This window comes from Haemaphysalis longicornis, unplaced genomic scaffold (assembly GCF_048455015.1).
Source record: "Haemaphysalis longicornis isolate Haplotype H1 unplaced genomic scaffold, Haemaphysalis longicornis Haplotype H1 scaffold_7, whole genome shotgun sequence".
In the NCBI taxonomy this organism is placed as follows: Eukaryota; Metazoa; Arthropoda; class Arachnida; order Ixodida; family Ixodidae; genus Haemaphysalis; species Haemaphysalis longicornis.
Genome location: NW_027526422.1, coordinates 119,930,281 through 119,946,324, shown reverse-complemented (window position 1 = coordinate 119,946,324; position 16,044 = coordinate 119,930,281). Strand labels below are relative to the sequence as shown.

At 48.1% G+C, this 16,044-nt stretch overlaps 1 protein-coding gene across 1 annotated transcript in view; it reads right to left on the bottom strand.

Moving 5' to 3' along the window:
* Nucleotides 1-1,619: 1,619 nt before the first annotated feature.
* LOC144146892 (uncharacterized) overlaps nt 1,620-16,044 on the bottom strand; it is a 70,645-nt gene continuing 56,220 nt past the window's right edge. Inside the window, exons 2-3 of the mRNA XM_077678850.1 lie at nt 12,176-12,487; nt 1,620-9,160 (exon numbers count right to left, since the gene is read on the bottom strand). Coding sequence (XP_077534976.1) covers nt 7,157-9,160; nt 12,176-12,487 — 2,316 coding nt within the window. The 3' untranslated portion in view covers nt 1,620-7,156. The remainder of the gene's footprint in view (nt 9,161-12,175; nt 12,488-16,044) is intronic.

Sequence of the window (16,044 nt, the reverse complement as noted above, 5' to 3'; positions counted from 1 at the left end):
CAGTGAATCTATGTGTAAGTCAAGCTACAGTAAAAGCAAGTTAATTCTAACTCGGTTAATTCGAACTTCCGGTTAATTCGAACTCGGTTGACTCGGGAGGAGGCCGTATTGTACAGACAATTACAGACGGACTCCGTGATCACCTCGGTGCTCGCGAAGTACATATGCCCAATGGTGTAGAGCGTGATGTGTGCAAACTCTGTGAGTGTGAGCGGGCAACGCTGATCCATCTCATGTGGGACTGCAAAATCAACGCGACGAAGGCAGCAGAAGAAACGACGCTTCCGCCACCCTTAGAGGCGGCGAAGTGGGCTTATGACTACGACGTGCAACTCCAGGCAGTCCAGCAGGTCTCGGCGGCCCTAGGTTTGCAGCGAGCGAGCGACCCCGCAGAGGGGAGGGGGGAGGGGGAGTGGTGGCTCTCTCCGACCAGAGCGGGGAAGCAAGGACGCAGGCCCTAGGGTCCAGCCGGGACGACGTCCAGGCCGCGTCACGGCTAGGATGAACCTCGCGTGAGAGGGTCGTCCGAAACCGCTCTGATGGCGACTAAATAAAGTTGCTCTCTCTCTCTCTCTCTCTCTCTCTCTCTCTCTCTCTCTCTCTCTCTCTCTCTCTCTCTCTCTCTCTCTCTCTCTCTCTCTCTTTCTCTCTCGCCTCTATCAGAGAAGCGGCCACCGCGGCCGGTCATTCCTATCTGTGTGGACCCCACATCTCCCGAGCAGAAATACCAGTTATTTGTTTTTGTTTTGCAACATGACTAGGAAGAGAAGGAAGACTTTTTATTGAACGTGGTTTTCGGCAGGAGTGGTTCCTCACTTCCGAATTCCGTGTACTACCGTCGCCAGCACGGTTGGCTCCACCAGAAGAGCCTGGTCAGGAATGTGCGAGCTATACAGCATGATCGCCTGGACTTGAGGATAGGGGAATGGGAGGAGTGGTACAGCTTGGTTGTCCTGGCATTCCCACATGATGTGAAGGGGCGTACCTGGTTGTCCACAAAATGTACATACGGGGTCGTACTGGTTGGGAAATAACAGATTCATTCTACTGTGGTTGGGCAAAGTATTAGTTTGAAGCAACCTGAGAATGGTTTCCGGTGTTTTCGTCAGCTTTGAGACTGGGGCTGGGCGTGTCTTGCTGCTTAGTTTGTACGGTTTCTTGATGCGTAGCGTGCCTTCATCGCGGAAGCCCACAGCGTCGACTAGTTTTATGAGAACTTTTCGATAGTATACAACAGCGGGCCTGTTTTTCGCCATTCATTTGAGTGAATTCGCCGCTGGTATACCGAATCAATGCTTGTTTGGTGACTGTTTCATAGAGCAAGCTTTCAAACTTTGCAAACAGAACCTCCTTGGTTATCATGTCTCCTCTAGATCAGCGACCTGATGTTACAAGTGGGTAATCAAACACTATTACTTATCACCTTAAATAGCACGACTACTTTGAACTGTTAAAACTTGAACTGTTGACTACTCGGCTGATGCGTGACACAGGTCATAGTGTTTGTCAACCCTTTTCTACTCATAGATCTGGCGGTAACTTTTCTACTTTTCTGCGGAGTCTTGAAACCTTGCGCTGATCATAATCGTAACAGCAGTCCCGGAGACAGTTGTGGTAAATACTTTATTTACACAGAATAAATACACTCCGTCCCCCAAAATGAGTGAATGTGACGAACACACCGACCCATTAGTAGGCCTGACAAAAGAAATACATCATAAAATGTGGCGCGGCACAGAGATTTCTGAAAACTATTGAGGGGTAATCTTTGCCTGGGCTCCCCTTGTATTACTTAAGTTCAGTAACAGTTCGTCTACGTCCGTTCCGAACATAGAATACGACATAGTGTAGCATGGATGTGCATTATCAATTATGCTTATGGATTCCTATGATCTACGTCATGGCGTACTTTCACTGATTGCGAATAATGATTTATTGAGCTCGCAATTTCAACAGATACTACGATGTACAATGGGCAAGTTATCATCTCTCTTTAAAATGGGAAGAAATACCAAGCAGCAAAGTTTTATGCTTGGTTTAAAGAATACCGGCCAGTTCATTAGCTAAATTGATTACTGAAAATGAGGGCCTTAACAAGTGAGCCTGAATCAAAGTGAAAGAATAGAATAAAGTGCCAGTATGTGCACTAGTTCCAACAGTTATCTATTCAGTGAGTTGCTCAAGAACTTTATGGGTTGTTTTGGGGATTTTCATGTACCATTGTTCAAGGCACAAATGTTTCAGAAAGAAGTGTTGTTTGTATGAATGTTCTTTGAGAATTCGGTTTTATCGAGCTCTTCGAAAACATAAAACACTGATGAAATAAGTGAATAAAACTGCTTTGACTGGTCTGAAATTATACCAAAGGCTGAAGACGTTCGATTTAAAGAATAATTATCCCAACTAATACAAAGCTTTACATAGTTATAGACGTTTCCTTATCTGCCACAGTTTCTCTCTGTATTATCAAGCATGAGCAAGCTGCAAATACATTGTGTTCTTATGACAGACATACAATGCAAACTAGTGGTGACCTTCGCTTTTCGACAAAATAAGCATGTCCATCAATGTTTCGCAGAAATCTCTACACATATTTGCCAATTTGTCTGTAGTATACATCGCATTGAACACACGCAGCTAGAGAGTAATATTGGGGAACATTAATAACCTCCTCATTCGACAGCAACATGAAATGAATTGAGAAAAATATTCTGTAGCCTAAGTAGAAGGAACCAAGAATCACTGCAGAAAGTGTACACTTGCACAAGAAATCAAAACTTGGACACTGTCTTTTCTCGCACCAAACCAACGCCCTCTTCCATCTTGTGTCCACGATTCACGGTCTCGCCTGGCCAGAGTGCCACCTTGTCGATGGCAAAATGCTACGTAGATGGTTTTTCCCCTCTTCACGCCCGTATGGCAAGCCCTTTCCTTGTGGTGACGAGGACACATATCAGCGCGAACAAAAATAAGAAGGCAATACAACCGAAAAATGAGGGGGACCTCCCGTGCGCTGCCCATTTTCCATCCCTTCCTTCGCTCGCTTAAGTGCCGTCCGGCAAAATGGAGAGCAGTTGCTGCAGCCGTGACCGAAGGCGCCGGAACTGTCGCTGTTACACACTGACGCCGCCAAGGACTCCGAAACCGGCGCGTTCCATTGTGCCGCCCCGCATTCTGAGAGGCGTGGTCGCCGCCGTCAGAAACGCCAGCGGCCCTTCCGCGTATCCTTTCGTGCCTCGCGCTGCGGCCGAGTGGTCGCACCGGCCGGCAACTGTCTCAAGGGTGTTCCCACGCGTTCGAACGCTCTGAAATGTGCTGGCCCGCAGTGCGTAGCGTCCAGCGCCGGACCGGCCTCTGCATTTCAATGGGCCACTACGGCGAACCTCCGCGAGCCCTGCTCGTTACTTTTGTAATCCTTCTATGCCTGCATCAGGCGGGGAATTACGCTGCTGTTTCGGAGCCCGTTGGTGACGTTGGCTCAATTAAGAAGTCCGCAGGGTACAACTCGGGAGCTGTAGGGTGCCAACCGCCTGCTGCTACCTCCGCCCTTTAAGCGGCCAACAACGGTCAAGATGTGTTACGCACGCGAGGTTATGTATGTATGCAAGCGGGGCAAGAAATGCAAAGTCACGCGTCCCGGCGATTAATCGCCGATTGTTTTCGCTCCGCCGTTGCCTCGGGGAATATGTAAGGCACGCATATATTATGGCGAAATAGAGGGCCTCGCTATGGCCAAAAGCAACAGGAAATAGCTTGTTATGTCTCGCTTTTTATGGGCAGCAGCTGTATGTTCCCGCGAATGCTTATTGCTCCTTCGCATGATATCTAGTGCAGGCTTATTTTGTTTCTTTTTCTTCATTCCAGCTGTCTTCATGGGCCTAAGCCTGCGCTGAATATATGTTCAAGGGACAGCTTTGACGTCATTATCATATCTCTGATGCGGACATTTCTGCCCACATCCTAATTGAAGGTGGGACCGGCGGAAAAATAATCACGAGAAATGTTTGTACGAGTCCGACGCGTACATGATAGTAATTGAGGCCCTAGATGACTCATCCCTTAGATGGCGTCCCCGTCGTCATCGTTAACATTTAGAATGCATACACCGGACCACTTTTGTGCATTCCTATGCTAATGGCGGGCTGAGGAGGTATAAGCTGTGCGAAACAGCGGGAACGCCACAATGAATAACCTCCATTTCGGTGAAGTCTTTGATTGCCTTGATGTTATCAGGTGAAACTGGAGGCCCGAATATCGACGCAGCAAACACATCCTTGTAGTGCACTTCAAGTTATTCATTTGTTACAGAAACCTTCACTATCACCCCCCAAAAGCTAACATATCCTGTAAGAAATGCACGGTAGCCGCAATAGCATTTTTTGATTGTCCAATAACCTCCGGTTTTCCCTTTTGTATCTATTGGAAAGCTTCCGGATAAGCAATTTGCTGTTTTTTAACTGGTTACTGTATCTTAAGTCCCGGAAATATAGGCAGCTTTTACTTCGTATGATAACATTTTTTGATTACTGCTCGTGAAGCCATCAGAACACAACCCACTGGTGAGGCATCAGCCTCACTTCAATCATGCACTGCATTTATTTAGCGTAGAACGACTCCTCGTAGGTCATAGTTCAACGCTTTCTTATAAAAAAAAAAACACGACATTTGTATGCTGTTCTACGTGCAGGATCTATGAGGCCTGTAATAAACTTTCATACTTGATGGAAATGCTTCTGCAGCTACGACCATTCTTTTTATCTAGCAAGATAACGTTTTGAACCCGCAGATTATGGATGAATAAAAGAAAACAAAACGATTTCTCCAACAGCCTAATAAAAACCGAGAAAGAAGGCAAAGTTAACATTACTTTTTTGCGTGAAAAAGCCGATTGGTTGCTGTTACAACGACGTACGTATCTGCTAAAAGGCACGTGCTCCCGTAATGTTACCCTATGTTTTCCGTGCGTATTTGCCCAGGACAAGTCGTAGACATTTAACATCACTTGACAACCAACACCTTCACCACTTTCCGTTTCTCGTAGAAATTTCTCTCTCGTCGTGAAACTTGAATGAATGACCGTGCTGAAGCGGCAGCTGCACGTGAGCCGGTCTTCAAATCGACGTTATCACGAGCACGCTACACGCCCGTGCCATGTTGTACCAGATAAAAGCGGTGTTCACCCGTGAGGAATGCTCTCCGCCCGATGATCCGTAAGGAGCGCCGTGATTTGTGGCATGTGTTCTTTGTCACATGTGCACTTTCTTTCCATGAGAGTTCGATGTTGCGCGCATATCGGGTGATCAAGCTGCCAGGACTACACTTCTGTCTTCTGTAGTGTCAGTGAAAAAATGGACGGTGTCCGGGTCTTGTGTGTTCTGCTCTCCTAAAACTGTCGGTAACTGAAAAGAGACAAGATCACATGTAAGACAAATCTTTTTTTTGCTCATCTTTCTTTTCTTTCGTTCTCACTTTATTGCACCATACATTTTGCAAAACACGTAACAAGAAACATGAATACTTCTTTGTGCACCACGGCAAAAACTTTGAGACCTAAATTAGGGGGTCAACAATCGCCTGTGAGTCAAACAGCATGTAAATGAGTGTTGTCCATTAGTGTTATGTTTCTCTTTTTTCAAACTGCTGTCCAGGCAATTATTTAAGCCAATTTCAAGAGGGAATATTGGGTGTGAATGTAATGTTAAAAGGGGTGGTAGGACGAAAGTTAGGACAAGGAAGTATTCAGATGTGAAAGTTGCAATTTACGAGAAGGTGCAAGTAAGAAAGTAGCAAATAGCGAGTAGCAAATAGATTTTTGCTGAGATGTGCCTTAAAATATGGGTGTTAGGCACCGTTAAGGGGCGTAGAAGCACTGATCTTAGTTCACTTACGTTAAACAGCTGCCCCAGGCATGCAACATGATGTAACTGCCATGAACAGTGGGTTAAGTCGCGCATGGCAAAGGATGGCGAATAACCCTGTCAACAAGATATATCAATAATCTACAAAACAAGACTCAACATAATGCTATATACAATATGCTATCGACACAATGTGCTGTCTGCGCATCTGATGATGTTAAGGCTATGCCATGGAATAAACCATGCCCAAAAAAACCTTGGCAAAGCACGCGAGCATATAGTTGTCACCTCCCTACACTCACATGCAAACCTGGCGCGAAATAATGTTAGTTCCTCAGTGACAGGAAACATGCCTCGGAAACATCGAGTGTATTTGGCAGACTGAAATAAATATGTTACTTGACAGCGTTGAGCGACCGAAATGTGTCATGCTAAGAAAAGAATGACAGAACAGAAAGAAGTCTATTTTAATGCCTGGAAAAGTGTGTGATCCTCACACATCGTGACGCCAGAAACGTAGGCATAGGCACCTGAAGCTACAAAGCTTGTGTTCAAAGCTCCATTTTTTATAACCGACCTTCTCACTTCCGTGACACGGACGCAAGCTTCGTGTGGTAGCCAGGAGGAATAAACGTGTTGGCTACAGGTCACATAGTTAACGTGACATGTGAAAAACCCCGGTACGAAATCGAACTCCACCCCTGTTTCGTTTCCAAACATTAAACATATTGGTGTTTCTTTGGGAGCAATGACGCGTGCTAATTGGCTAAACCGTTCCCTCCATGGATACAATCGTGAAAATTATCACTAAGTAAGCTTTTCAGCATTTTACTAAAATTATGGTCCACAATTGCGCCTTTTTCTTTTATTTCAGCTTTTTCAAAAAATGTTTCTGGCATCACAATCCTCTTCTTGTTCCTTTAGGGGTACTATTAAGTATAACTAAGCCTCCGATAGCTACAGCTGTCGTTTTCGCTATATAAGATGTTTCCAGAAAGTGCGTCCGCGTAGCTTCCAGCTCTGCTGACGCCCTTCCAGGGTGTGCTGTGTAAAATTTGACTGCGGGGTTGTAACTGCGTGATGCTAACAGAACAAGACATGTATCGTGCACACAGCAGGCATAATTTGTTCTGCTATAGCTAAATCACTAGAGCAACACACAGATCAGGAGCGAGTCCCCGTGACGGAACTTGGCGATGAAGCTGAATGCCGAGGATGGGAGCTACAGCCGAGTGTGAGGGGGAAAGGCGGTTTCGGACGCCCGTCGCGGCAGTGAAAAGGGGTTGCCGGCGACGACTCTAGCCCGTGCCGATGTTGTACGACAGGAGTGATGCGTCAAACAAAGGCAGCGCCTTTTCGTCAACTTGCCCTTGCTGCACGCCTTGCGCCGGTGCCGCTTGACCTCCGGGCTGGTAGAGCTGTTGCGGGAGACCTTGAGGTGGAAGGCCTTGAGGCGAGTAGCCCTGGGGAGGAGCGCTGACACCAGACGATGACGTGGAAGACGTCTTCTTCTTTTGGTATGGCTCCTCGTACTTTTTGGGATCATAAAGGCCGTGGTCGTACAGCTCAGGTTTGTACGTGCCGTCATCGGTGTCTTCTTCCTTTTTTGTTGAATCCGCCGCGGTGCCGCCGAATCCCGCCGGCGCTCCCTGTGGGGATCCGCCGAATGATGGTGCTGCCTGCTGCGGGTATCCTCCGGCCTGTTGCAGCGGGTACGTCGGAAGCTGGGGAGCTGGTCCAGCTCTAGCTCCGATGGTCTGAGGCTGCTGCACAGGAGGCCTGAAGGAGTTGTACAGCGGCACTGATCCTCCTGCTTGGGGTGGGTAGTTGGGGGCCCTGACCTGTGGGGCTTGTGGCAAGAAGGTCGGGGCTCTCAGCTGGGCGGACGCAGGAGGGCCGTATGGTGAAAAAGCTTGCCTCGGTGCTGCAGCGGTGGGTGGTGCGCCGGAGGGAGAGAACTGCTGTTGGGGCGCTTGTCGTGGTACGAACTGCTTGAGGAAGTCAGCGAAGTTTGGCTTAGTGGCAGCCCTCTGAGCTTCTTGGGCAAACAAGTTGGCTACGCTGACCTTTGGCTGCGCCTGCTGCTGTTGCAAGTACTGAGCAGGAACGTATTGCTTAGAAGGACTGGCAGATGTTGGGGCGGCGGTGAATGGAGCTCCTGGCCTGCCGCCCGCACCTGGGAAAGCACCTGGTCGGAGAGGCAGAGGGTAGCCCTGCTGTTGCGCGAATGTGGGGTAGCTGGGCTGCTGAGACGTGGCCGCGGGAAGCTGAAGACCGGCGAAGGCCCTCGGAGGCTGCTGTTGCTTGCTCGCAAACTGCGGCACGTAGGGGCTGACTCGCGCTTGGGCTGGCACGTAAGGCGCGTAGCCGAAAGTTGGTGGCTGCCGGGGAGCCTGCGAGGGTGGCTGGTACTGAGCCCCGGGGGCAGGCTGGAACCGGGCAGCGGGACCAGGCTGGTACCGAGCAGCGGGACCAGGCTGGTACCGAGCAGCGGGGCTAGGCTGGAACGCGACGGCGGGGGCAGGCTGACTGGTCACCGCAGGTCTCTGTTCGGACAGGTGCTTGAAGAAATCCGGGAAAGCGAGGTTGGCAGTAGAGGGGTCTGGCGTCAGAGAAAGCACAGGCACATGCGGCCCTCCTACGTTAGGCTGAGGAGCAAACTGCTGTGGTGGTGGACGCGGCTGAAACTGCTGTGGTGGTGGACGCGGCTGAAACTGCTGGTACGCCGGCGGCTTATATTGATACTGAGGTGCTGCGCTCGGGCCGGAGTCAGAGTAGCTTGGAGGCTTGTACTGGGCGGCGGGGCTGGCGGGCGCAGGTGCCGGAGCGGGAGCCGGAGCGGGCGCCGGGGCTGACGGTGCTGGCGCTGACGGAGCAGCGGCCACGGTCTGCTGGAGGTGCTGCGGGATGGTGTCCTTGGGTGCTCCTTCCTGGTAGATGTCTCCTTCCGCTTTAAAACCCTCCTTTCCGGCGGTGTACTTGATGATCCTCTGGCGACCTGTGGCGTCGATGAAGCCGTACGATCCCTTGACCGTGCCGTCGGGAAGCCTCGTCTCTTCGCGGAAGCTGCCACTCTTGTCCGAACCCTTTCCAGTGTCGTAGCCGAACTTGTAGTCACCCTCAAGCTTGGCTCCGATGCTCACGTAGTGTAGAGGTGCCGCTTGGAAGATTGGATACTTCGGTTCCTCGGCCTTCGTGGAACTGGAAGACTGCGGAGCGGCCTGGGGTTGAGGCTGTTGCAGAGCTTGCGGCTGGGGCTGTGGTTGGGGCTGCGGCTGCGGTGCTGCTCTCGGAACGTAGCTCTGCGCCAAGGAAAATGAACGAAATTATTCACATGTGTGTGAGGTTGCTTTAATTGCGTTTCGAAGAACATGTCCCCTAATCCCTTGTTTGGGAAGACAGGGGAAAAAAATTGCTGTCACTTCGTGCTCCCAAATAATGCACCGGGCAACTCACCAAATCAGGAATCGCTTAACATGTGGGCTTCTAGACGAAGCGCTGAACAAGAAAGCTTGAAGAAATTTCGAGTAATTTGTCACCGCGTCTAAGCTGAAGGTAATTCAAGCTACATCACGAGCCGACACGAAGACTTTACAATTGGTACTGGACCATTCCATTCAATCATCAGCAGTAGCAAAAAGCAAACCCCTCCAAATTCACCTGAGTGGACAGGAGGTGGGGAAGGATTAGGAAGCAAACGAACGGAAATGCCGAGAGGTTAGCCACGCGTAAAACCAGGTATGAAGTCGATGGTTGGACGGCATACCGTCTGGTCAGGTAGCATACTTCAAAACAAGAAACACAGGTCACTGACCAAGTCAAAAACAACAAATTGACGTTTCGGGAGAGCTACGGCTCCCTTGTTCGGGAGCCGTAGCGCTCCCGAAACGTCAATTTGTTGTTTTTGACTTGGTCAGTGAACCTGTGTTTCTTGTTTTGAAAACCAGGTATGCTACTCGGCCCTGGGGAGGTGTTCAGACGATTAAGGAGAAGGCGGAAGAAAAGGATGGGGCAGAAGCGGATACGCGCACGGCCAGCTCTCCAAGAAACCTTATTGCAACCCGCAGAATGCATATTAAGATAACACTTTCAATGCTGCTCATCTGTTCCCACAGATGGAGCTCCATTTGTGCTTTATGATAGGACGATGCATTTCTCGTTATTTACGCGCAGTGCAAATAAATTACACGGGCTTGTTGTTTCTCCGAATTAAACGTTTAAAGCACGAGGATTCGCCATCCCTTACAAGTTCTTTTCGCCTCACGACTGCTGTTGACAACACCAACTTCGCTGAGATTAAGTTTTTTGTGTGTTGTGCGTTGGTGGAATTTTGCGCAGGGAGGCCCACACCGAGATTGACGCAGCCTCGCAAAACAAGCATTTATTTTGAATAATTGACGCGCTCCACGCAATTCTCGAAACAAAACCGAGACTGTCAAGAGTTGGTGGCTCAATATGTTGCCGGGCGATACAAGATAACATTGCGTACACGAAAGATATAATGAGCACGTATCGCGGTCGCGTGACTGCGATTGCGACCAATTGGCATGATTTAAGGGCGTAAAGTCTGGCTTCTCGTATCACCTACTGGGAATCCGGTTGATAGTTTTGTTTTCTCTCATTTTTTTCTTGACTTCGTAGTTTTAGTGAATTGGCGATGTTGCTTTATGCAAGTGATCGACGACATGTGCACGTAAAGATCTGACGAAGCGAGGTGCAAATTGACCTCACTTTACACTAATCTAACACTAAAAAGTTATTTATAGAACCCTGCTAATTATTCCAGAAATAAAGCTGGAACTTGACGTTTAGGCGATAAACTCATACCAGTTGAAATCGTCGTGTTATTATTCACAAGTCTATCTATTAACACTGACCAAAGTGCCCCAGACTTCCTTGCATATACACGAAAGGAATCTGGCGCTATCGCCAACTCGACTCGCTCGATTTTGTCAGAGCCATCGTGCAAAGCAAGAGAACAGATTTGCACCCCCTCCATAACTGCAACCTTTCCAGTGGTGTGACAACACGTAAACTGCAGCAAAAGTGCTGAGAATATGCAATGTTTGCATGAAATAAAAACACGCTGTAGCAATAAAACTTGAAATGAAGCGCCTTCTCCTCTTATTTCTCCTACCTTTCTGCCGGGAGGACCGCGTCAACATTTTTCACCTGAGATACGATTTTGAAGAACCAAACCATTCATACCAAAGAACTTTTAACTGGCGCAATGCCCCCTAAAAGCTGTTTTAATCGCCCCGCCTGTCCCTTAAAAGAGCGCATTATGACAACAGTTGGTACAAATGTCACAGGTACAAGAAGCCTAATCTGACCAAAGAGGAGTTCATAATGCAGGCCAATTGAGTCAGTGGGGTAGACCGCGGTGCAGCTTTTTTTCATGTATACGTACCTACACGAACTATTCCGACAATTTCTTCTGTTAAAGTAACAGCGGAGCTATTAAAACGAATTTTAGTGAAGTATAGCGAAAGTTACGACTTCTCTGTCACGGCTTTCTTAGTCCGTTAGTATCGATTCGAAGAAGAAGGTGTTCACGTTGCACCGCTTTTGTACACGTTTTGGGCAATAGCGACCGAAAATGGCTTCTCATGAGGCGAATCCACGTGAACTTCTTGCAAGGAAGACTGGCTAGTATGTGACGTAACGTTTCCCACAAACAAAAATCAAATACGGCACGGCTATGCAGCCGTTCACAGCGAGAGCGTGACCTTCGGGCCTTAAGACCGGAATATTTTTGTGAAAGAGCACGTCAAAGGAGGTACTTCGTTGTTTCAGAAATTTTCCACTTGGTTTTGGACGCCAGCCACGAATTTGATGTAGTTGGGAAGAAAAATACAAGAGCGAATAGACCCTGGAACAGCAACGCTAGAAACGGCGCCGTTAAACGTCCCAAAAAGTCAAACCTCCGCATACACACACAGCCATCTCCAAGCCGGAAGCACGTGGCACAGCTGACAGCTAGTCAGGAAACCCTTCCAGTCAAGATATTCGGTCAAGATTGGACATACACAAAAACTTCTGAAGTCTAGATAGGGTCCATGGTCACCGCATACTGGGCATCCTCAATTTACCAGTTCTGGACCGTCCGTGGGCAGTCGGAGGACTGCCTTCGCACCAGACGCTCCACAAGACTACATGGGAAAATCAAGCGCCGCATCTCGTCCTGGCGGTCCAGGACTGATCAGGGAGGAGTCTCACTATTCCTACGCTCTTCATGCGACGTCCAGCACTTCCACGTACATCGGCCGTGTATTTGAGATAAAGAAAGGGTAAAGTGTACAAACAGTTGCACTCACAACACCAGCCGTTGCAGACGGAGGCGGCCCCTGCGGCTGATATCCCTGCGACACGTAGCCCTGCCTGGGCTGCGTGGGCGGGATCACCTGCTGAGGCACGAATCCTGGCGGCACGTAGGGCCTCTGCAGCGAGGGCGGCGGCCCTCCGGCCCCGGCCGGGGGACCCCTGAGCGAGGGCGGGGCATTGGGGGCGCCGGAGCCGTAAGGCTGGAAACCCCGGTAGCCGCCGTTGAGGGGCGGTGGACCCTGGAGGTACTGCTGCTGGGCGCCGCCTAGCGTCAGCGCCGCAGCAAGCAGGCACGATGCCAAAATCTGCGCACACGAGAGAGAGAAGAAGGGAAAATGAGAACACTGCACCGAAATTAGAGAGCGAGAAACAAAAGGGACGAGGGAAGGCTTCCGAGTACCGCTGGGGTATGCACTAGAAGATGCAGGCACCCTCACCTTCTTCACCACCTTTTCCAGCCCTGACTATACCTTGAGGAACCCCTTCTACATAAAGTATCATAACAATAATCTTTTCAGGAGGAAGACTCCAAGTCATCGCGGGAAGGAATGTTTGTGGACTGGGATATATTGAGATTCGTAAGTGTCTTTGAAGTTTGAGTCTCTGAATGTATTCGCTGGAAAGGGGGTGTAAACCCTGTGAGTTCAGGACTCACAGATCTGTGCATCTCATGCGAAGACTCCTTTTGAACAGGATAGTGTGCAGTGACAGCCTGGGAGGGTGCCATATGCAGTGGAAGGAAAGTGCGAGGACACATTTGGGTGTATGTGCAAACGTCACAAAGCACTGTCTAAATACATTGCAACCACTCTTTGTCTCCAAATTTGATCGTGAACCAGCTTCTCACGATGAATATCGAATGGTTGTTCCTGCACCCACAAAGTTGACGAGCAAGACAAGGTGAGGTTGGTATAGCCATGAGTAATTCTCGCAAACCAGTTTCGTTTACGCACACGCGATCACTCGCCTAACATTTTCTTTTCGAGGACACACTAATGCTTGCAGCATTTACACTCCACGGTTTCCCATTCGGTGTTTCCCTTCTTAAAACAAAGGATTAATTTTTTTACATATTTGCTGCAAGCGTAAAGTAGGGAAAAGTGTAGTTTGTACGGAGAAAAGCAAGGCACGTCCATACAAACGGCGCTAAGGACGACTGGGATCAGTGAACAGCCTTATTTGACGATTTCTAAATAAGGATGAGTGAGTTACTTGTCGCCGCCAGAATTCATATATTGCCCAGTTACGAACATGAATGAATTGATCCACAAGTTGAGTTATCTAAGAAAGAGGTAGATCTTTCTCAAGAAAACAGCAAAGCTATAGGCAGAAGGACGTGGTGAGGAGTGTAGATATTTTATGAAGGGTGTCTATTAACCTAAGGCTTGCGTACACAGCACATTCAAATATTCACCGACGACAGACGATGTTTTATATAAGATGATGTAAAATGATTTGCTGCAAGTCTGCCTCAGGCATATTATGTGTATTACGGGACAAATATTCCAATTTTTTTATGTTCGGCTCAAGTGAGGCATTAAGATACACTAATAAAGGATAACAAGTTGCTCTATGAGAGAAAATAGGTACGGGGCAACCTGGAATTGGGAGATTAAAATCTTCCTGTATGTGTTTTCCTGCACTAGGCTTTCCTCATATTCCCTTGCTTCGGCACCCACTTGAAGGAGAAATAATCCGTGCTATTATTTCTTTCAGTCTTTGGTATCACCTCAATCTTTCACGCAACTAGTCCAAAAGCTTCACGCTTCTGCAGACACGAGAAATATTTATTTTCAAGCATCTAGCGCTTATTTCTGAAGACCATTTCCGGCCTGGCCTTCGGGAATGGTATGTCCGAAATTGGTTAAACTCCCAGCAAGCGAAAAAAAAAATTTTATCAGCGATAATTTCGCGAAAAAACGTAACGAACATTTAGACGAGATTTAGCGGAAATTCTCAAGTTGGAGTTTGCCTCTACGAAAGAAAATTAGACATTCACTTGGAACGCAGAAGTACGGCTACAAAGGAAAGCTAATGCAGCTTACTCAGAAACTTCAAGATTCAAGAAAGATTCTTCATGGTCCGGGATTAAAGCCCGGAACAACCACCTGCTTAGGGCAGTCGCTCTACCAACTGAGATAACCAGGGTTAGTTTTCTTTCTCACCTTTTTTCATATGCACACAAGCCACCCCCACGGTATACTGAACACCGCCCTCCGAACTTTGGTTGGCGGAAAAGAAGTAAAATAAACCTAAAACGTTCATAGGTCTTCTAGAACCGGTAACCATTCCAACTCGAGTTCTTGCAACTTGTAGTTATCACTGAGCTTACTGATACTCGGTGTGAAGTATCTGCCCACAGTGAGGGCATTGGGTCAGCGTGGCGCACCGCCATCTTCGACCTCCAAATGGCATATAGGCGTAGACCAATGTCATAGGGTATGCTGTTGTCGCTAGGTGCTAAAATAAATTGTATGACTTCAGGTGAAATTGGCAGGTCCACCGTTATTGTTCCCTGCAACACATTCCAGGAACAGACGGCGTCTGAACCCTCCGTGAAAGCATGCTCGACATTTTCCGGTTTGTTGCACAACGGGTACGTTGTAGGATCGAAAACAAGCAAATATATCTCCTGCATGCCTTAACGGGCAGTGTACAGGTGTGTAGTTAAAAAAAAGGTTTTCAAGACCTCTCCTGGAAAAGACAGGTTGAACATGTTTGTTCTTCTGCCTCCCGAACGCTTAACTTTCTTCGGCGCGATTTCAGGGCTGCCCCTCCTAAACTGAAAGAACTTCTTTATTTCACCCACGTAAGGTCCATCATGGAGTATGCGTGCGCCGCTTGGGACCCGCAACTTGCGTACTTATGCGAAATGTTAGAACGTGTACAGAACCGTGCCGCCCGTTTTGCCACGGGTGATTACAATTTCCGATCCAGTGTTACATTACTTAAAAACCAGCTTAACTGGGAACCCCTTAAAGAACGCAGGCAGCATGTCAAACTTAATTTGCTTTATCGTATCTATTTAAAAAAAATGGCATTGATCCTGACATCTTTCTGTTTACCCCACATTTCGTATCTAGACGGCGTGACCATAGTTGGAAAATTCGTGAAATACCTTGCCGTACAAATGTTTTCAAAGATTCGTTCTTTCCTCACACCATTAGTTTGTGGAATAAGTTGCCAAGTGCTATAGTTGATTGTACCACTGACGCGCTTTTTAGTAAGTGTCTGTTAGACTTGTAGTTCTGTTTTTATTTTTGTATTTGTGACGATGTTCAGCGATGTGTTGTAGCCTGACTGCCCCACGTATATGACCACATGTTCAATTCCCCCCTGCTATAATGCCATCTTGGCGCTGCAGGAAATTAAATAAATAAATCAAAATAAATAAAATAAATTGCGGGACGACCGTTTTCTTGACTCGTGATACTGAGCGCTAACCAGGAGGCCAGCCGTTTGTAGCGAAAGAGCGAATTGATCGAAATCTTGAATGGAATGACGTGTGTTATTTGAGCAGACTTAGAAGAAATCCCCAATGTGGAGTAACTTTCTGGAAAGGAAAATGGGACGTCCACCTGAAACGCAGCGCTACGGCTACGTTTCAACTGAATGGGTAATTTTTTTCACTTAACAAACAAGAATAATCAATAAGGCAAGAACACGGCAAATAGATCACTCAATCACTAAATAAGTTGATCGATCAATCGGCCGGTATATCCATAAACAATTGCAGCCCTGCCCGGACGCGTACCTAACGTTCAGTAGAGCTGACCAGTCCTCTGGCGGAGCGCCGACGAACAAACGCTTGCCAGCTCCGCAGCATGCTCACCACACGACGTCTGTCTACGTTTCTGGCTCA